A 21208-nucleotide genomic window follows, 5' to 3' on the forward strand; every position below is an offset into this window, starting at 1 on the left:
CGTCTGGCCCTGCTCTCCTCCCTCCCCCCTCCCCAGCTCTCTCCAGCAGCAGTGGCTTCTTCTCAGCCCCTCTGGCCAAATGTGCTTCTGCCTCTGGGTCTCTGCACTTGTGAGCTTCCCTTCCCCCAGCACACTGTTCCCAGACTTGTACAGGGCCAGCTACTCTTGTCTTTCTGGTCACAGCATGATTGCCACCTGGAGGCCTTTTAGACTCTGCTTAGGGGCTCCTGACTGGCCCTCAAGCACCCTGCTTCACTTCCGCAGAGCACTTGATCTCTTGCATGCTTTTGTCCATCCCCCACCCTGGGCCGTGAGCTCCTGGAGGGCAGGGACCATGTGGGTCCTTACAGCACTCACTCCGCGTGAGGCAGGAGCCGAAGGAGCCAGTGAGAGGGTCTGGGAGCTCCCTCCCGCTTCAGAGAAGCTCATAATAAAAGGTCCACGTTGGGTCAGAGGCAAGGGGGTGTCCCTTCCCTGGGCCAGGTGCTTGGTAGAGCAGTGATCGCCGCCTGGTGGTGGGAACCAGAACTGCAGCCCCAGGCGGGAAACTAGAGATGAACACACCTTTGGGGTCCCCAAGGCAGTGGGGTTCCCAGGCCCCAGGCGACAAAGGGGTTAGGAACTAGGGGCTGCAGAGGGGAATGCGTGGGACCTATGCCCCATACCCCCCAGTCCCGACCACTGTACCGGGGTGCCCAGTTCACCCAGGAACCTACTCAGCCCCTCCAGGGCAGGGACTCCGCCCACTTCCACCTGAGGCTCCCGCAGGGAGGGAGGGTCCTTGGTCCTCGGAGGCAGGCGCAGTCCAGTGCCCCGCCACATTCTGCATTACCCAGGTACTCAGTCCCTAGGGGCCCCGGGGAGTAGACAACATTTACTGGACTCAGCCTAGTGTGTCGTCGATGGAGAACCGAGGCCGGCAACTCCTAGAAGCCTGTGGGACCCTCGGGATTCCTGCCGCAGGCACATCAGGCTGCAGAGGAGGAAGGTCTTCCCTCTCTATTATGGAGCCCCCTCCCCGTGAGGGTGGGTGTTAGGGGTTTCCCTGGTGCCAGGCGCCCGGAGCGGTGGACACAGCTCCAGACCTGTGCCGTCCGTCCTGGGGATGGCCTGGCCCTGCCGACCCTGGGACCCTCGAAACACCAGCCCACCAGTCCGGCATCTCGCCCCTCCTGACGCTGTGCTCCCAGGACCTGTGGCTGTAAGATCGGAGCCGAGCTGGGACGGCGCGAACAGAGCCGAAAAGTCCGGCGCTGGCGCACAGACACGCCCGCTTCTCCCGCTTCCAGACTTGTGGGTGTGTCCCCTGGCCAGAGGGGCGTCTCCAGCTAACGGCACCCTGGAGCCTCCAGCCAATCACAGCTGCCTCCCGCCGGCACCGCCCCCCCCGCTTGGCGCTGCGGCCAATCGGAGCGCCCGCCCGCACGCCCACCCACCCGCAGTCCCCAGTCGCAGAGCTAGAGGCGGAGTCGCGCCCCAGGAGTCGTGCGGCGGCGGCGGCGGCAGTGCTGGCAAGCATGGAGAAGATCCCGGCTCTGGGCCTGGGCACCTGGAAGGTGAGGTGGCCTCACGACCTGGGGGAGGGAGGGCCTTTCCCGTCCGCGGCGCTCCGGGACGCGGAGGGGACCCCCCAGGGCCGCCTGCCTCGGCGCCACCGCCCCTGTTTGAAGGGGGAGGTTCTCCGGAAATGCTGGCGGTGCCTGGGGCGTTCGGAAGTAAAAGTTCGCGGGAGCCCCGAGGGGACGGTGGTGAGGCTGGGTCAGGGCCGGAGGGCTGGGATCGGGGCTGGTGGTCGTGGCTGGGAGCAGCAGGTGGTCGGGGCAGTGTCTGGGCCGGAGGGCTGGGGTCTGGCTGGGGTCGGGGCTGGTGGTCGGGCTGGTGGCGCCTCCCCAGAGGCTGGCGGGACTTGCCACCCGCAGGACAGACAAGGAGGTGCCCCCACCGCCAGTGGGGTTTCAGAGGGAAAGCGTGCAGCGCCCAGTGAGAACCAGGCGGGGCACTCGGGGACTTGCTGCACTTTGGCCGCTGTGACTCCTATCCGTGATTTCAGTCAGGCGCTAACCAGGCCTTCCTTGTTTCTTTTGTTTCTGTACACTTTGTCTTCAATAAAGATGTTCATTTGAGAAGTCACTTAAGAAACTACCAGATGAGTAGGCATTGGAATCATCAACCCCTGCTCATCAAAACAGTATTTAAAGCGTTTCTTCTATGTACTTACCAACTCTTAAAGACCAAGGAGGCAACTCTACTCACCGTGGTTCTCAGCATGTGGCCCTGGATGTGCTTTCGGAGGGGGCTCAGGGGGCTCAGGGGGTTACATGCTCGCACTTTCTTGCCTGCCTCCAGTCCTGCTCTTATGCACTGTCTTCTGCTGGGGGTGGGAGTCCAGGCATACTGCCTTGCACACGGCGAAGGGAAACCTGCAGAAGCCGTTTCAGAGGCCCAAAGCTTCCTTTTTGTGGTTGTTGGACTTCAGGTGCACGGACCTGGATCAGTCTCAGTGACCCCTTCTCGATCCACACAAAGTCTTGCTTGGATTTACTTATTTCCAGCAGTGTACCGTCACAGATCAAGCATCAGCTGTCGGTTGCTCCGGAAGCGATGCACCCACAACCAATCACAGAAGCTCCATCTTTTATGGCAGCATGTGCATCATCACTGCTGCCTGTTGGGTGGTCAGCTGGGCTCTATGCATCCGGGCTGCTCGCTCAGTGTCTGGGGTTTGGCCGCTCTCACTTGGGACTGTTGGGCTGCTCGTGGCTCAGCGCAAGTCTCGACCTCAAGCAGGAGAATCTGGGGTATTCTCGTGGTGATGGCCCAGGCACCAGAGAGCAAGGGGCATCCTGGAGCTTAGGCTTGGAGCTCACATCTCTGCCACAGAAAACACAGGGCAGCCCAGGTCCCAGAGGTGGGGACAGAGCCTGTTCTGGGCCTGCGGAATCACATTAAATCTGTAGATCAGTCTGGGAGAACTGGCAACTTGATACTAAATCTGGCTTTCTACAAGCCCAGTGTATTTCTGTGTTAATGAATTGTCCTGGATAGAAGGCGTCTCTCTCTCTCTTCATCTGGTTGTATATACAGCTTGCCCTGTAGAAAGCATACACTTCATTTGATGGAATCATTCCTGATCCTGGACCGTCCACGATACTATTGGAAAGGAAACTTCTCTGAAATTATGTCTTCAGCTTGTTTGCTGTTGATGCATTGAAAAACAATCATCTCCGAGTGCCTGGCTGGCCCAGTCGCTGGAGCACGCGACTTTTGATCTTGGGGTCGGGAGTTCAAGCCCCCTGTTGGGTGTGGAGCCTTCTTTAAAAAAAAAAAAAGAGCCTTCTTTGGTATATTCATCACATTTTCAGCCACTTTGCCAAATTGTCTTGTGAGTTCTTTTAATTTGCCTATGAATTCGTTTGGGCTTTCTACATAAATGATCGTAGCATCTACAAATAATGATACTTTCATTTCTTTTTTTCTGATCCTTAAGTCCCAAATTGTTTTTTCTGAGTTGCTTCTGGATGGCTAGGACCTCCACTACAGTGACCATTCTTGTTCTGTTCCTGACTTTAAGGGACTGTTTCTGATACTTGGACATTTAGGATGATGTTTGCCCATTTGTTCTTTGGCTTGCTTTTGTTCTTGTTTTTTTTTTTTTTTTAATTATATTTATTGTTGTTTTAAATGTGGACATTCTTTACCAGGTTAAAGAGCTTCATTTTTTCCAAGTTGACTGAGAGTTTAAATCACAAATGGGTGTTGAATTTTATCCAACATTGACTGACATGATTTATTTTTTATTTTTTTATTATTATTTTTTTAATTTTAGAGAGAGAGCACACATGCGGGGGAGGAAGACAGAGGGAGAGAGAGAGAGGATCCCAAGCAGGCTCCACGTTCGGTGCAGAACCCAACACAGAGCTCGATCCCACAGCCTTGGGATCATGACCTTAGATGAGCTCCAGAGTTGAATGCTCTACCAACCGGAGCCACCCAAGCACCCCGATGTGATTTCTTTTTTAATCTGTTAATGTGGTGAATTATTATGGATTTTCTAATATCAAGCCACCCTTGGCTCTCTAAGATAAGCTCTGTGGGTGTGGTATGTTAGTTTTTCATATACACTGTCGCATCCATTCTGATGTCATTTTACTTAGGATTTTTGCAACTCTTATTCATGGGTGAGATGAATGCAGGCCTTTCCTTTGAATATTTTTGTCTGCTTTTGACTCCAGGGTTATGCCGGTTTGGTAGAAGGCGTTGGGAGTATTCTCTCTTTTTCTCTTCTCTGAAAGATTTTGTGTTAAATTGGGACGATTACATCCTTGAAATTTTTGCAGAACTCTGTGTGTTTAATTGCTTCATTTTAGAAATAATTATAGGAAAAGTCAGCTTTTGCTTCTTCTTGAGCAAGGTTTTCTAGGGATTTCCCTCATTCTTTTCATTTTTCCCAATTGTTGGCTGAGAGTTACTGGTAACATTTCCTGAGATTTGGGGTCTCTGTTGTATCTGTATGACCGGTTTTTGGGTTTCCAGTCTTGTGAGAAGATTGTCCACCTTATTAAGGTCTTTCAAAGAACTAACCTCCGGCTCTGCTGATCTTCTGTGTCCTATCTTTACTTGATGTGCGTCCTTGTCTCCAGATTCCCTTTCCTTCTAATTCCTGGGTGGATCGTTGTCTAACTTCAGGTGGACGCTTCCTTAGCTTCTGGCCCCCCAGAATGTGCTGCTTGTCAGAGACGGACCATTCTTCTGGCCCGGTGCCTGGGGTTAGTGAGGCTCACGTGAGGGGGTGCCGTGTGGGCTGCAGAGCCCTTGGGGATGCTCGTGCCTTGTGTCCCGAGCCCTCCCCAGGCCTCTGCCCCCGCGTCCCGTCCCTTTGCTCGCTTGAGCCACCCAGCTCACCCGCGAGCGTTTTCTGAACCTCACCTTCTTGAGGGAATCCGTAGTGCCCCTCGGGGCTTGGGGAGGTGCCCCACGTGTGCCGGGTTGTCTTCGTGTGAGCGGACACCCGCTTACCTTCACACTTGGCCCCCTGGTCTCCTCGGGTAGAGGGTGAGTCTACACCTTCTTGCGTCTCAGTGTCTATCCCGATTCATCCCGCGTTTATTTATTCCTTTGCTCGTTCAGGAAGCGCGGCATCTCGCTCGGTTCTTTGCAGGCCCTAAAATACCTATGGGGTTTCCCCCAGGTAAGGAAAGGTGTTGGAACTTAGGTTGCATCTAAATCCTTCCTGCCCCTGACCTCCCCCAATTTTAGCGCGTCCTCGCTCATGTGTCGTTTGACTCTACATTTTCCAGCGCTGAGGTTGGGATGGCCTGATGTGGGCGGACCGCCTATGTCACGTTCGTTTCGCAGGCAGCTCCGGGCGAGGTGACGGAGGCAGTGAAAGTGGCGATAGACGCGGGGTTCCGGCACTTTGACTGCGCCTACTTGTACCACAACGAGAGTGAGGTCGGAGCCGGGATCCAGCGCAAGATCAGGGAGGGCGTGGTGACCCGGCAGGACCTGTTTGTCGTCAGTAAGGTAGGACTCGGCGTGCAGGGCGAGCAGGGTGCAGCCCACGCGGGCTGGGGCAGCAGGGTAGCCGACCCAGCGTGGAGAGGGCCTTCTGGTCCCACGGGAGCTGATGACCAGTGCGTACGGGACACTCGTGCGGCTTCGTGCACGCACTGGATGCGGTGCAGGTGTCGGGGACAGCATGGGCAGGGGCCCGAGGCACGGGACAGCACCGGGGGGACGGGGGCCTGGAAGGAGCTCGGTGCTCCTGGATCGGAAAACGTCAGTCATGAGAAGTGCGGCTGCAGCAGGGACAGGCCAGGTGACGAAGTCACGCCTTTCAAGGGGCTTACTCTTTGCACACACCGCACAACGGCGCGGGTTCTCAGCAGGGAGCTCGGGTTCCGGACAAGCCAGACTTGTGTCAGAGCTGGGTGACTGCGGCAGCTGGAGGGAGCAGGCGTTGGAGCGGGAGGCAGAGGACACTCACAGCCCGGACTTGGACCGCGGGAGCCGGCTCAGGAGGGAGACAGGTGCTCAGGGCCCGGTAGGGGCAGGTCCAGACCGCGGGAGAGTTCCGGAACTCCCCTGCCTTGGACTTTGAAGCAGATTGTTAGGACTCTGAGGCCAGGAGCCACGGGTTGTCATTCCCGCTGTCTCTCACGGCCCCGCCATCTGTCACGGCCCCACCTCCTGTCACAAACCCCGAGGGACCAGGAGAGTCCCTGGATGACACAGCTCCACCGTGTATAAAACGGGGGTCCGGATTCGATCATCTCCTGAGGAGTTTCCGGGACTAATTTCTACAATTGCAGGACTCAGTGTGGTTTCTGTAGACTTGCCCTTCTGTTCCAGTTCCGGATGATTTCTCTAAGTCGTCAGTGCCTGTGGAGCGAGGGCAGAGGGCTGGTGAGGGCGAGGCGAGGCGAGGTGGGTGACGGGATGGCTCGGTCAGCCCCGTCACCCGGGGCCCGCTGCTCCTGGTGCCCTCTGAGTCCGCAGGGGAAGTGTGTTCACTCTTCCCGCAATTCGGAAAAGTCACGGAAATACAATTTTTTTCATACTCGCTGTTTCGAGAGTACCATTGTTAATGATAATTTTTAGGGTTTTTTTTTCTTCTCTTTTGTCATCAATACACTATGGTGAGAGTCTGTTTTTATATCTTTTAATTCTCTTTCTCGTACTTATTTATTTTTCATTTTTCTCTTGCTGTGACGGAGTCTTCGGATTAGCTTCCGTCACAGTTAGTACTAAATAGTGTAACGGGACGTAATGGGAGGGAGAAAATGGCAAATTTTCTACTTCACAGGGGGTGTGGCTGGAAATCTCTAAATCAATACAAGGCAGTGGGTGTTAACTTCCCTAATTTAACCTGCACGATTACGAGGCCCTGAGAACAGAGGCCCTTGAACGTGGAGGAGACGTAGGTGGGAAGCAACGTACAAGTTCTCCAGAGTTCTCCTCCTCTCTGCTTACAGCCGTTTGCTTTGGTCTGGTTCTGGTTGTTTCTTCTGGTCCTAGTGGATCCAAATAACCAGACCGCCCCCTCCCAAATGTTTCACAGTGGCCCTGTCTCCCTGTAGTGGGAGTCAGGCAGAAGGAGCCCTCTTTTGGAGACCCCTTCCCGAGAGAGTTCCGGAACCATCTGAGGGTGATGTCGCTGCCCCCTCCGTATTCGTTGCTGTCTGGTCCCGGATGCCGTCTGTCCTCCTGCTCCCGGACTTGGGGGACTGAGGGGCAGAAGTTGACACTGGCTTCCTCCTCCCCCCCGCGCCCCCCATAGCTCTGGTGCACCAGACACGAGAAGTCCTTGGTGAAGGCGGCCTGCACCAAGAGTCTCAAGGCCTTGAAGCTGGATTACCTGGACCTCTACCTCATGCACTGGCCCATGGGCTTCAAGGTACCGTCCGGGAGGCGCAGAGCCCAGGGGCAGCACCTTCCCTCTGGTCAGGCCCGGCGGGGGGTGCGGGGAGCTCTCCCCAGGCCTCCTCAAGGACCCCGCGGTCTTCGTCCACCCCCGCCTCCGCCCCTCCCAGCCCGGGGAGGAAGACCTGCCCCTGGACCGCAACGGCATGGTGCTGCCCAGCGACACGGACTTCCTGGACACGTGGGAGGTGAGGCACGTCCCGCCGGCCTCGGGCGAGGTGACGGCGGGTCGTGTGCATGCGTCGGGGGCGGGGGGGTTGCGGTTGTCCCCCGACACACTCGTGTGCGCTGTGAGCGGGAAACCAGCACCTGATCCCGGCCGCCCATCTGCCGCCCTAGTTCCGGCTGGTTCCTCTGCCAGGACGTCAGTTCCAGGGATGACTAAGTCAGACCCCCCCCGCCCCGCCCCCGTTTTAGTCTCAGTGTCGACTTTTTGTTTTTGTTTTTGTTTTTTAATGTTTATTTATTTTTGAGAGAGAGAGAAAACACAAGCGGGGGAGGAACAGAGAGAGAGGGAGACACAGAATCCGAAGCAGGCTCCGGGCTGTGAGCTGTCAGCACAGGGCCCGATGCGGGGCTCGAACCCAGGAACTGTGAGATCGTGACCTGAGCCGAAGTCGGACGCTTGACCGACTGAGCCACCCAGGCGCCCCGGTGTCCGCTTGTTTGTTGATGAGAGAGTATCACTTGGTCGTGACAGAAATACGGAAGAGTATGAGAAAGAACATTTAAGAATCGCCCCCATCCATTACCTGGCCGTAGCTACCACTGCTGTCGTGTGGCTGTGGACCGCTGGGCCTCGAGCATCTCGGAACGAGGTCTGGCAGCCCAGCCAGGCCTGTGTGGGGCTGGAGGCCGAGTGGCAGGTTTCCGGGCAAAAAGGGGGAAGAGACCTGGAATAAAGTAGCGAGCAGCGGCATCGCGGTGAGGGGTGCAGGTGTGGAAGGGGACAGTGTTCCATGGGGCCCGGCTGACCTGGCGCGTGTAATCTCGCAAACGGTGTGGGACGGAGGAGGGCGGGTGTGAGGCCTGGGAAGCAGTGAGCTCCCGCTGGAGCCCGCTGAGTCCAGGGAGATGGGCGAGAGAAGGCCTTCGAGCACCAGGCAGAGTCGGCAGGCGCACCAGTCAGGCCACCCTCTCCCTCCCCCCATTTCTCTTAAACAGGGCAATCGGCAAAACAGATTAGATGAGGGATCTGGGCTGTCAGGACCAGCGTCCGGGGGCCCCAGTGCTTTCTGTCCCACGGCATCGCCCCTCGGGAGAGCTGTGGCTTGGGGTCCTGGCCGCATGCAGCCCGGGTGAGTCTCCGGGCGATGCTGGTGCCTCCAGGCAGTGGCTGGTGCACGCTGACTGATCTCCGGCCCGTGGCCGCTCAGGACCCAGGACCTACTGTTGACGAGGTGCCCCACGCCAGCCCGACACCTCCTGAAGTTCACGGCCAGCAGGAGGATGATGGCACGTCACTGCGCTTAGGAAGCGTATACGCTAGGTAGAAAGAGCGGCAAGCGACGGGCATCCCTGCCGAGCCCTGTGTCACACATGTTCAGAGGAAGGGGAGAAATAACAGCTGAAGTGTTGAGTGTTGGCCACATTCTAGCCCTGCGCTAAATGCTTTGTGTGTGTTACTTGATGGGATCCTTAAAACAACCCTGTGACATGAACAAGCTTGTCCCCACTTTGCAGATGAGGACACTGAGGCTCAGCGTGGTCACACAACGTGCCCAGGGTCCCCGGCCACTAGAGGCCCTGGGGGCAGAAATGCCTGTGGGGCATCGGGTGGGATATTTAGAAGCCTGGGGAGCCGGTTTAGCCTGGGGAGGGAGGGGGAAGCAGAATGACTGTTTGTTGTCTTTAGGCCATGGAGGACCTGGTGGTCACGGGGCTGGTGAGAGCCATCGGGGTGTCAAACTTCAACCACCAGCAGCTCGAGAGGCTTTTGAATAAACCCAACCTGAGGTTCAAGCCAGTGACGAACCAGGTGAGGCTTTAACAGATGGAGTTGGCTTTTCAGCCGTCACGTTCCCCCCCTGGCTACGCTGGAAATGAAACAGGGGGCACAGAGTAGGCATTTTTCTCCCGTGGCTGCAAAAATGGTGACTTAGGGAGCGGTGAGGCAAGTAACGGGTGCCGAGGCCGGAGAGCTTCTGGAAAGGCTTGTTCGATTAGGTGGGGTCCTCGGGAGGTCGGCCACGGGCTGAGCTTGGTCCTCTGCGTGCAGAAGTGGTGACACTCCTGTCTCGCCCTCCTCCCTCCCTGACATCGCTGCTCGCGGCTTCCTGGGAAGGCACCTGGGCCCCTCCCCGTCCCTCCACCTGGGGGGCGGGCAGCCGAAAGACCCCAGGTTCCCGGACTCTGCCAGGACTTTTGTGCAGAGAGCTGGCTCGTGAGGAGAGGGCTTCGCTTGCAGAAAGGGCCTTTTTGCAGTACATTCTTTTACCTAAACATTTGCTCAGGTGTCATGTACATTTAAAAAGTGCACCCATGACAGTAGAGCTCAGTAAATTCTCGTAAACCGAGCCTCGCTCTGTGCCTACATCCAGATCGAGAAACAGCGCGTGACCAGCACCCGAAGCCCCACCACGCTTCCTCCCGTCGACCGCCCCCCGACAAAGGGCAGCCCGTGTGCCGATTACTAACAGCGGACACTGGCTCTTGAACTTTATGTAGATGAAGTGACCCATTACGTACTCTTTCCCGCCTGGCTTCTTCCAACATCGCGTCTGTTGGATTCCTCCGCATTCCTGTACGATCGTCCGTCGTTCTGATTCCTGCGTGGGATTCCGCTGGGCGCACACACCACACTATCGTTACCCACTCTAGCGTCGACGGCCACTTGCATAGTTTCCGCTTGGGGATATTGAGAATAGAGCATCACGTTCCATTTTTTATAAACACGGTGTAGCGTGGATGCAGGAGAGGTTGGGCATCGCTCAGCGAGTTTCCACAGGGGAGCGTGCTGGTCGGCGCCTGGAGCCCAAAGCCCAACAGCGTCTGCCTTCTGGAAGCTCTCCTAGCCGCCTTCCTCAGAGCGGCACCTGTCCCGACGCGAGGCATGCCTTAGCTTCCCTGCTTTAAACCCTGGCGTGCCTAGAATGTTCATGTGCATGATGTACGCCCCCGTTCTGTCAGGGTTCCTGTTGAGCAGCACTTTAAGTGGGGGATGATGGGGGAGAGCTGTTGCTTCCTCTGTGGGGTGGGAGGGGCCTGAGGGGCTGTTTCCTAATTGGGGTTCTGAGCCCCCAGCAACGTCCCCTCAGAAGAGTTTTCCTTGCTCTTTCTGGTGGCTGTGCCCAGCACGTTCCTGACCCTCAAGGGCACTGTTTGCAGCTCTTAATTCACTCTAAAGGAGTATTTTCAGCCCACTGATGACCTGGAATTGTACGTGAGAATGTACAGAATGTGCAGGCAGAAATCCCGCTCTCAAGTTTCTCAAAATGTCCACTGGAGTCCCCTGGAGCACGCGTGTCCCACATGACTCCCCAGCGTCCTCCATGCACCTGCGGAGCCTTGACAGAGGGTTCTCTGGCCGGCTTATTCTGGATGCTGGGGGCGTGTCTGGGAACAAAACAAAGTCAGCCCAGACCCCTGCCTCTGTGCAGCTCGCATCAAGCGGCGGGAGACAGACAACAGCAAATAAGTACGATGTGGAAGATGTCAGATGGTGACGCGGGCGACAGCGGAAAGTAAAGGGTCAGAGGGAAGGCCTCCCGGAGCAGGTGCCATCCGAGTGTCCAGGCGACGGGGTGTTCCTCTCGCCCGTTCTCAGTGGCTTTCACTTTAGGTGTGGACGCTTGAGCCTCGAGACGGGTCCCGGAGCTCATCGGCGACAGCCGAGACATTAAGAGTGTGCCCTTCCCCCGTGTACGGTGACCTGAATTTTCTCGGTAAGCGGTGCTTCTCCTTTCAGGTCGAGTGCCACCCGTATCTTACCCAGAAGAATCTGATCAACTTTTGCCAATCCAGAGATGTGACCGTGACAGCCTACCGGCCCCTCGGCGGTTCCAGGTGGGGGTGTGTCCGTGGTGGGGGCGGGGGGGAGAGATGCCCCCTCCTGCTGGATTTGGATAGTTAGCGGAGGGCCTAACAAAGGCAGGTGTGGGCGGGGCGTGTGGGCTGGGGGAGGGGCCGGCGCCGGTGGCCAGAGGAGGGCAACGGCCTGGTCTGAGCTCTTGACCAGCACGTCGGGCCGGCTGCTACGCCTTCCGGTCGAGATGGGTCACAGATATCTCCATCTGCACGCGTCCTCTTCCCCAGCACCGGAACCGTGTGCTGTGCGCCCTGCGTCCGTTCACGAGCCCCCACCCGCTCGGCACCCCCAGACCAGACACCCGGCAGTCCTGCCTTTCCAGCCCATCCCCAGAATCCACTCTGATTCTGCCAGAGAACCCGGGATCTGTCTGTTGATCTCTGTTGTCGCCATCACGGCCCGAGTTAAGTGGGAGTTCTCTCCGGTAATTAGAGCAGCCTGTCCGCTCCGATCTGCCCGGTTCCAATCCGTTGTCCGCGCGGGAGCCGAGGGAGCCGTCTCAGTCTGATCAGGTCACTCTCCTGCTTGAAAATCCTTCGGTTCTTGGCAGGGCCTAGGAGCCCCAGCCGGTCTGGCCTCGGCCTAATTCTGGCCTCGTATCTTCCCGCAAACTGTGCACCCACCACCTGAACCCACGCGGGGCTCCCGGAGTAGAGCTCCGTGTTTCTAGCCTGTGCCTTTGCATAGGTTGGTCTCTTTACCTAGAGATCTTGTTGTTTATATATATATTTTTTAATGGTTTATTTTATATTTGAGAGAGAGACAGAGACAGCGAGCAGGGGAGGAGCAAAGAGAGATGGAGACAGAACTGGAAGCAGGCTCCAGGCTCTGAGCTGTTCGCACAGAGTCCGATGGGGGGCTCAAACTCACGAGCAGTGAGATCATGACCTGAGCCGAGGTTGGACGCTTAACCGACTGAGCCACCAGGCGTCCCTCTAGAGATCTTGTTACCATCTTGTGTTTTTAAAGTCTGGCTCACTCTGATGTCTAATGTCCAGTTCAAGTCAGCATCACCTCCTCCAGGAAGCCCTCCTGACTCCCCTTATCGAGGTTTTGTCCATAACCCTCGTTACACTGTCTTGCCATTATTTTCTTTTCAGTCTACCACTTGTCAGAGCTGCGTGAGTACAGGGGCCGCGTGTAACTTGTGGCTCTCCAACAGCCCCTGGCTCAGGACCTGGACAGACTAGGGGCCCAGGAAGGGCTGAAAGCATTTGACTCTTATGACCTGTGTGTCTCCTGTGGGAAGTGGGGCACATGTGTTTGAACTTCGTAGCGGCTGGGGAGCTGCTGGAAGGCGGGGTCCTGTTCTGTGGCTGAACTTGGGGCACTGGAGCCACAGTGGGTGGTAGGGGCCAAAGCAATGGCTCTCCAGGGTGACCAGGGCCTGTCCCTGCTGGACAAACCCTGAGGGATAGTGCCATGGCCACAGCCTTCCAGTTCTCTGCACTGAAGCTTCCCCTCGTGTTTTGGTATTTGAGTTGAACTGTTCTGAAATTACCATCGTGAATATCGACAATTATTTACCAGCAGCGCTAGAGGCCCCGCCCCAGGCCCCGCAGTGAGAGCTCAGAAGTCAGCCCTACCTGCCCAGGGCCTCTCTAAAGTGCGGAGAACGCGTTGCCTCCTACGCTCTCACGTTGCCCCCTGGCTCTCGAGAAAACACCAAATGTCCATGGAAAAGCAGCGTGCCCAGCTGTCCCCACCGAAATGTCTTCTCTAGATGGTGGGATGCGGGTGATGAGCTCCTATACATCATTTGAATTTCCTACCCGGAGCAAGTATTGTGATCAGACAAAAATAAACCTAGGTCTTGGTTTTGGAGGAGGTATTGTGTGTCTGAAAGCAGGAGGCACCCAGGCTTGTCCCCCCTGACCTCCTGCCCTGTCCTGCTCTCTCTAGTGAGGGGGTGGCCCTCCTGGATGACCCCGTGATTCAGAGGATCGCACAGAAGTACAACAGGTCTCCCGCCCAGGTAGGAGGGGCTGCCCGCAGGCTGGGGGGGGGGGGGTCTCCCCGCTTCCTCTCGGAGCCGGGGACCGGACGGAGGAAGGGTTTGCTTACTCTGGCCCCAAGCTTCCAATTCACCAGCACAGGGGGCGTCTGCTCCCACCCACTGAGGCTGCGAGGCCCGTGGGCGGAACTCCAAATGTGGGGCCCCCCGGCTGAGTGGAACAGAAAAGACTTCCTTGCTCTCATGTCCAGTGTTTGGGGGCTGGGCGTCTCCGTGAACTGTCATTAAGGCGTTGGCAGGTCCTCTGAGCTTTTCCATGGACCAGTCGTGGCCATTACACACATTGGAGGAACTGTGCAGAAAATGCCAGTTGGGGTTCTGAGGGGCTTTGGGACAGAAGAGCCTGTAATAAAAGTTCCGGCTGTCCTGACTTTGGGACTTTGCACAGTAAAGTGTGAATCTGTGATTCCCCTTGTCTGATGCGAGACCTTTTTTCCGCAGATTGTGATCCGATTTCAGATCCAGAGGAATGTGATCGTGATCCCCAAATCTGTCACCCCAACACGGATCCGTGAGAATATCCAGGAAAGGGTTCTTTTCTTCTTTTATTCGGAGGGTTTGGGATCACACGGTAGTCAGCTGGGGGTCGGACCACCGCACAAGCAGGCCCTGTGTGGCTTTGACGCAGCAGAGGGGCCGGGTGGAGCTGTGGCCACAGCACGAGGAACCCCAGAGTGTGACAGGCACGGACCCAGCCCGGGAGCCGGCGAACAGCAGGTCCCGAACAGCCGGGGTGCCGGCCAGAGGCTCGCAGGGCTGTGCCCCCGAGCCGGGTGCCTGCTCCCCAAGTCTCAGGACCGCTGCCTCTGGCTGCCCGGACCCGGATTCGTGGGGCCCTTCCAGAACCGAAGGCCGCCCTCCAGTCAGAGCCTCTGCTGACACCGAGCCCTTGGTTTCTGCTAGACCGGGTGGAGGGTCTCCTGTGGGTAGAGGCCGGGCCCGGCCGGTCCCCTCCCGGGGGTCGCTGCACCCTCCCTCCCGGCTCCTCAGCTGGGGACCGGGGCTGGCTCTCCTGTGAGAACAGATCGTGTTTCAGGAGTGGGGGTCATAGTCCTCACGGGTATTAGGAGCAAAGGGGGTGCAGCTTAGAATTCTGCTTTATGAGGAAAGAAACAAGAGTTACACTGTGTTATGGCTACTGTCAGAGCCAGTGGTCCCGGGGACCCAGTGTCCGAGCTGGGAGGGCGTGGGGCACGAATGTGTTTGGTTTTTCACTTTCATTTGGTTTTGGAGGGGTTTTTTGGTGTTTTTCATTTGGGGGGGGGGTTCTTTTTTTGTGTTTTTTGTTTTTTGTTTTTGAGCGACGGGAAAAATTCTTTGCTCACCTCCCACCTCTTGATTCCGGCTCGTCCCTTATTCCCCTCGGGGGGGACTGCAGTACACGTCCCGTCTTTGCAGGGGCTCTCACCCAGCCCGGGGCAGCCAGCGTCAGGCACAGGGTCACAGCCGCGGTTCACGGAGGAAGGCTGATGATCCGGGAAGTTGCAGGTGCCGCGTGCAGTGTTCCCTCCGCATCTTGTGTCCCCGGCAGGTCTGGCGCAGCGCTTCGCAGGCGACATGTGCTCAACGAGATGGTCACTGGACTGACTTCACCGTGAACGTTTTGTTTTGGGTGCAGGTGTTTGACTTTGAATTATCAGAAACGGACATGAACGACATCCTCGACCTGGACAGGAATTTCCGGATGTGCACCTTGCCCACGTAAATACGTCTCCTTTACCTCCGTTCCAGGGGAGGGAACAGTATTCGGGTTGAGGCGATTCCGAATAGGTGTTGATCGTATGCATTTTAGGTTAATTAAACCTTCTCATAAGGCTTTCCCCTCGGAGGGTGGGCCTCTGAATGAGTCCCAAGACTAACTGAATACATCGGGAGCTTGAAAACACACAGCTGTGTCTTTTAGAAGGTTTCTCTTAAACGTAATAAACAGTTCATTTTGATTTGTTTTCCTGTTTTTCAGAGCTAAAAACCACAAGGACTATCCTTTCAACATAGAATACTGAGCACGGCCTCCCTCTTCCCCCCCTGCCCGGCCCGACGGGTCCATGAGGCCCGAGCCGAGGCAGGGCTCTGCCAGGGAGGTGGGGGCGACCGGCTTTGACTTGGGCGGATTCCTGCCTGGAACAGAGCTGCGCTCCCTGAGAGGTCCACACAGTTCCGGTGGTGGGTGATGGGAAGGGAGCCGCCCTGGGAGCGGCGCTCGCTCTCTGTGGAGAACCCGCCAGTCCCACGGCTCCTTTGAGCACAGCGTGACAGGATTTTGACCAGACAGGCTGTGTGGCCTCTACCCTCGGGAAAAAGGTTGTATTATGGAAATATTTAAATACAGGATTTGAGACCATAGCACGAGTCTCTACATGTGTCACCCAGCCCCGCTTGAGACCCTGGGCCGGCCTCCCGCCATCTGTGTGGCTCTGTTCCCTCAATCCCCCCAGATGGTTTTAAAGCAAAATCTTTACGTTCACACGTGCAGAGACAAGCTGGGTGAAGGCGGGAGAGGGTCTCAGTTCAACACAGAGGCTTTTCTTACTTAAATACGGCTGTGGGAACCCCAAGCAGAGAGGACACGCGGGTCATTGCCCTCCTGCGCTCAGCGTCCGGGGTCCGTCCAGTGGGCTCGCTCAGGGCTGTGTGTGACTCGTGTCCTCTCTGCTCACCGGATGGCACTCGAGCACCATGCTTTGGGCCATTGTCTTAAAAATCTGCTACAAGTTATTATGTTCCACGAAAAAGGTTCATTTTCATGAATGAATGGCAGGATGTTTCCCTGTTTATGTTAAACGTAAGAAAAGTTCACCATATAGGCTAATGTGCTTTCTACTAATATTTACCGAATTTTGCTATTTAATGAAGTAATTCTACCGGATTCAGAATGTAAAGAAAACTGAGAAAAGCTCAATTATAACAAGTAAAAATGGCCTAAACTAGCAATATCTAAGAAGAATCCTCTTTCTAGTGGGTCCTTCTAATCTATGCCCATGTCTATGACCCATGTAGATAAACAAATTACATAAAATGTGTGATCCATACACATATATAACACATGTGCACGAACACTTCGCAAAACCTGTCCCACAGCACACATGGTCTGTGATTTGCTTTTTAAAAGGCATATGCGTTATATGCTGGATGTACAGTCATGTACCTGTTCACTTAACATTTTGATAAGACAGCAAGTAAATAAATACTGAAGATTTAGCTCGTAAGCTTTAAAGCTACCGGACTTGAACTGATGATCCGATCTTCCTCCCTCGCTGCTGATTTCCACATCTTACAGAGTCCTTATCAGTGTAATTCAAGCCTTGCGGAGACACTTCTGTTTTCTACAGAAACAAGGAATACAGATTTTTATGTCGTGTTCTACGAGAGCCACTTGAAATAGCAAGAGCACCAGCAAGTGTGGCCAAGATGAGGGACACCTCGTCCTAAATCACTGGGTCAAGGACGTGGTCACGCAATGAGAACTCCTTCAGCTGCAAACCAGCTCCGGTGGCTGGAAGGCTCCGTTGAGTCTCCGAGAAACATCAGGAAAGCACCGGGGCGGTCCCTACGGATAAATGTAGGCGAGTAGGCCGGGACCCCAGGAGGGGCCTTAGGCCGCACCCCAGGCCTGACCCTAGGTGGGACCCCAGGCCGCATCCAGGCCTGCCCTGCCTTGGAGGAGGAGGGTCTGGCGGCCCGGCTCCGCGCCGTGCGCCGGATCGCCCGCCAGGGGCGCCGTTGGCCCACTCGGCGGTGCGTTCGCGGCTCCGGCAGCAGAGGGCGCCGCTGCCGCGCCTGTGGACTTGATGCTCTCCTCGGGGGTCGCGGGAGAGGCCGTCGACCCCGGCCCGGGACGTCCACGCCCACTCAGCCTCGGCCCACGGCGCTGCCGAGAGCGCGCACGGCGCGGGGACGCAGGGCCGGCCCTGCGGGTCGGCAGGTGCGCCGGCGCCGGGGCCTCGGGCCGAGAAGGCGAAGCGGGGCGCCGGGGGCGCCGGGGGGCGGGGCAGCTCTCCCTGAGGCGCGCCCCGCCCATCACCTGGTCCGCGAGCGCCAAGCCGCTTCGGTGAAAGGCCCGGCCCGCCCGCTCCTTGCTGGAGCGAAACCCGGTCCGGAGGGCTGCCGTGGGGGTCCTCCGTGCTCCCCACGGCCTCCGTGACAGGGGACAGCACTGCCTTCCCCCGCCGCGCTCGCAGGGCCAACGGACCTCTCAACTGAGGTCCATCGTTTAAAAAAAATTTTTTTTTTTTTAATGTTTAGTTTTGAGAAAGAGACAGAGTTTGAGCAGGGGAGGGGCAGAGAGGGAGGGAGACACAGAATCCGAAGCAGCTCCAGGCTCCGAGCCGTCAGCACAGAGCTGGATGTGGGGCTCGAACTCACCAACTGTGAGATCATGAGCTGAGACCAGCCGGGAAGCTTGGTCAACAGAAGCCCCCCCCCCCCCCCCCCCCCCCCCCCCCCCCCGGCGCCCCTGGAGTCCACGTTCTTGCTGGAACCTCCACTGTTAGTTTTGGAACTTGCACCCAAGTACCTGTGTGCTTATTTATGTCATAATTCTGTAAATGCACTTCTTTACTCATGTGTTATGTACATTATAAAATACCCCCCAAAATAGAAAAAATGTTAAGCTGAGCCAGAGATGAAATAAAAAAAAATTGAACAGAAATTTAATCATGGTCCAAACTCTGTTCTCGCTAATTTATTGTGTTTGGTAACAAATTCTTTTCGAAGCAATGGTGTGAATATGCTTTACTGTTTTTTTGTTAATCTTGATTCGATAACTTTGTGATACAGAAATTTGAAGTTCTGATTCCAAATGCAGTTTCCTTTGAAACGTGGTCTTCATGGCAGGCAGCTGGAGCTGAAGACTCCCCCCAAGACGCGTGGGTGCAAATGGAGAAAGCGTGTGGTGCCCTGCTCTTAACAGATCATGGCCCTTCTTTCTCAGTCCCCTTTACCAATGACACCATTTTTGAAATTTGGACTCTCCAATAGGTGCGAAGTTTTTCGAAAAATTACACTTTCGCTAACTTTGAGTAGGACGAGAAATTTATAAAGATCTCCTGGAGGAAAGTTCGTATTCTATTTTGAAGTCCTTACAAATGTGTCTATGAACTGATAGCATTTGAGCTTTTGGACACTGAAGTTTAGGAAAAAGAGTGCCCCCCTCCCCCCCCAACTCTGTATTCTCAAGTCGGAGAGTTCCTGTTGCTGAAGAAAAGTATTTATGGTCTGGGTCGCCTGGATGGCTCAGTTAAGTGTTCCAACTCTTGATCTCGGGTGAGGTTATGCTCTCACGGTTCTTCGTGAGTTCAAGCCCCACATCGGGCTCTGCGCTGACAAGTTCAGGGGCTTGCTTGGAGTTCTCCTTCACTCTGTCCCAACCCCCCTTAAAAATGAATAAGCTTTAAAAAATAAAATATATTTTAAAAAAGGAAAATATGGTTGATCATTTGAATGTGGGGGAAAATTAAAAATCGAATTTAACAACAGTTTCCAGAAAGGATTGTTCTTCCCCTGGGGTTCATTTGGACTTTTGAATTCCTCGCCCCAAATTCTCATTTATCCCACCATTTGGTAACTTAGCAATGTCAAGTCCCACGACTGGCTTCACATCCCCATGGTTCAATTTCAGAGCAGGGGGAGGGGATGTGTATCAGGTTACTGGCTTCACTGGCTGGGCTAAATCACTCCTGGTTTTTGTTTGTTTTTAATGTTTATTTATTTAGAGAGAGAGGGCATGAGCAGGAGGTGGGCAGAGAGAGAGGAAGAGAGAGAGAGAGAATCCCAGGTAGGTTCTGCACTGTCAGCACAGAGCCCAATGCTGGACTTGAACCCATGAGCCGTGAGATCATGACCCTGGCAGAAATCGAGTTGGATGTTTAGCCCACTAAGCCACCAGGTGGCCCATAAATTATTCTTGTTTTTAATTCCGCTTCCTCCAGGTTGTGCTCTGAGCAGCACATTCTTGGGATCAAAAAGGCTGGTGGCAGGGCCTAAGGCTGGAGTCTCACCCACGTTCTTTTGTTCTTTTGACCAGGGATCGGAAAAGAATCCAGAAGGAGAGGGAGGGTGCGGATCTGGAATCAATTTCCCGGTTTCTTATTTTGTAAAGCAAACGTCTGAGTCTGAGATCATTGTAGATTCACATGAAGTTGTAAGAAATAATACAGAACATTCCAGGTACTCTTTACTCAGTTTCCCCCAATGTTACCATCCCGAAAACCCAGAGCACCGCATCACAGCCAGGGTTCGGACCTCGACACAATCCGCTGGTCTTATCCGGACCTCCCCAGATGTGTACTGATTCGCGTCTGTGATCTTTTTCACGCGTGTGTTTCGCGAAGCCTTTGCCACAATCAAGAAAGGACGTGCCCATCACCACGAGGGTCCTCATGTTCCCTTTTATAGCTATTCCCCTCCCTCTTCTGTTTCTGCCCCCACTTCTCCCGCCCCCCCCATTTAACAAAGCTATAATTGACAAATAAGCTGTATTTAAAGTGCATAACATGATGATTTGATAAGCATAGACATTATGAAATGATTCCCATGATCAGGTTAGTTAATACACCCATCACCTCCGATGGTCACTTTTTTTTTTTTAACTTTTTTTTTTTAATGCTTATTTTTGACAGAGAGAGACAGAGAGAGACAGAGCATGAGCAGGGGAGGGGCAGAGAGAGAGACAGAGAGAGAGAGAGAGGGAGACACAGAATCGGAAGCAGGCTCCAGGCTCTGTCAGCACAGAGCCCGACGCGGAGCTTGAACTCAGACCACGAGATCGTGACCTGAGCTGAAGTCGGACATTCAACCGACTGAGCCACCCAGGCGCCCCTGGTCACCTTTTTTTTGGTGAAAGCACTCACAATCTAGTCTTTAAGCAAATATCAATTATACAGTCCAATATCACTAACTGTAATTACCATGCCGAACATCAGGTCCTCATAACTTAAAAGTCGTATCTTTTACCAACATCTCCAAATTCCTTCTACTCCAAAGACACAGTGTTAGAACTCTTGTTCTTCTTCAAGGTCCACAAGGCTGTTGTTTTGTTTTGTTTTTTCCAGCTGACTTTCCCTCTCTTGTTCCTGTTGGGTTATTTATATTGTTTTATCTTCCAGTACGTTATTTCCTCTGTCCCTTAATGTCTTTTTCTTAAAGTTTATTTATTTTTGAGGGAGGGAGAGAGAATTCCAAGCAGGCTTCCCACTGTTGGGACACTCAACCGACTGAACCACCCGGGCGCCCCCTCTGTTTATCCTTTGAGTTTCTTGTTTGGAGTCTTGTAATTTTTAGCTCTAAAATTTCCATTTTGTAATTCTTTACGTCTTCTGTTTCTTTATTGAAACTTTCTATCTTTCCACCAGTTCCAAGTGTGTTTGTCATTGCTCGTTGGAACAGTGTTTATAATGATGGCTCTAAAATCTTTATCAGATAATTTTCGGATCTTGGTCGTCCTTTTTCATTCAGCTTGACACTTTCCTTGTTTGTGGCATTATGACTAATTTTTTTGTGGAAATATGACAGCTTTTATATTACCTATGAATTGAGTTTTAGATCCCTTTAAAAGGTCTGATAAAATTGTGTAAGTGTGGTAAATTCTCAGAGCCAAAGAGAAAAAAAATTCTTATGAACAAGTAAAAAGCTAGACTTTGGAAATAACTAAATGGTTAGTTTTTTTTTTTTTTTTAGGGATTTATATTTTCCTTGTGATCACTTCAGTGCATATCAGCATTCTAACCTCAGTGACACAGGAAACAGCA

The 21208-nt window shown here is 54.5% G+C and overlaps 1 protein-coding gene across 3 annotated transcripts; it reads left to right on the plus strand.

Moving 5' to 3' along the window:
• Positions 1–1474: 1474 nt before the first annotated feature.
• AKR1E2 (aldo-keto reductase family 1 member E2) lies at positions 1475–15806 on the plus strand. 3 transcript variants are annotated; one of them, XM_042944752.1, is made up of 10 exons: positions 1475–1556; positions 5356–5523; positions 7280–7396; positions 7533–7610; positions 9278–9400; positions 11330–11427; positions 13352–13424; positions 13905–13988; positions 15082–15164; positions 15424–15806. In XM_042944752.1, exons 1-10 carry the CDS (start codon positions 1518–1520, stop codon positions 15464–15466), a joined length of 906 nt encoding a protein of 301 aa, XP_042800686.1. In that variant the 5' UTR covers positions 1475–1517; the 3' UTR covers positions 15467–15806. The 3 variants fall into 3 exon arrangements, with proteins under 3 accessions (XP_042800686.1, XP_042800684.1, XP_042800685.1); XM_042944750.1 differs by lacking the exon at positions 15424–15806 and adding an exon at positions 15256–15403; XM_042944751.1 differs by lacking the exon at positions 1475–1556 and adding an exon at positions 2146–2188.
• The last annotated feature ends 5402 nt before the right edge of the window (positions 15807–21208 follow it).

Source organism: Panthera leo, chromosome B4 (genome assembly GCF_018350215.1).
Source record: "Panthera leo isolate Ple1 chromosome B4, P.leo_Ple1_pat1.1, whole genome shotgun sequence".
Lineage (NCBI taxonomy): Eukaryota > Metazoa > Chordata > Mammalia > Carnivora > Felidae > Panthera > Panthera leo.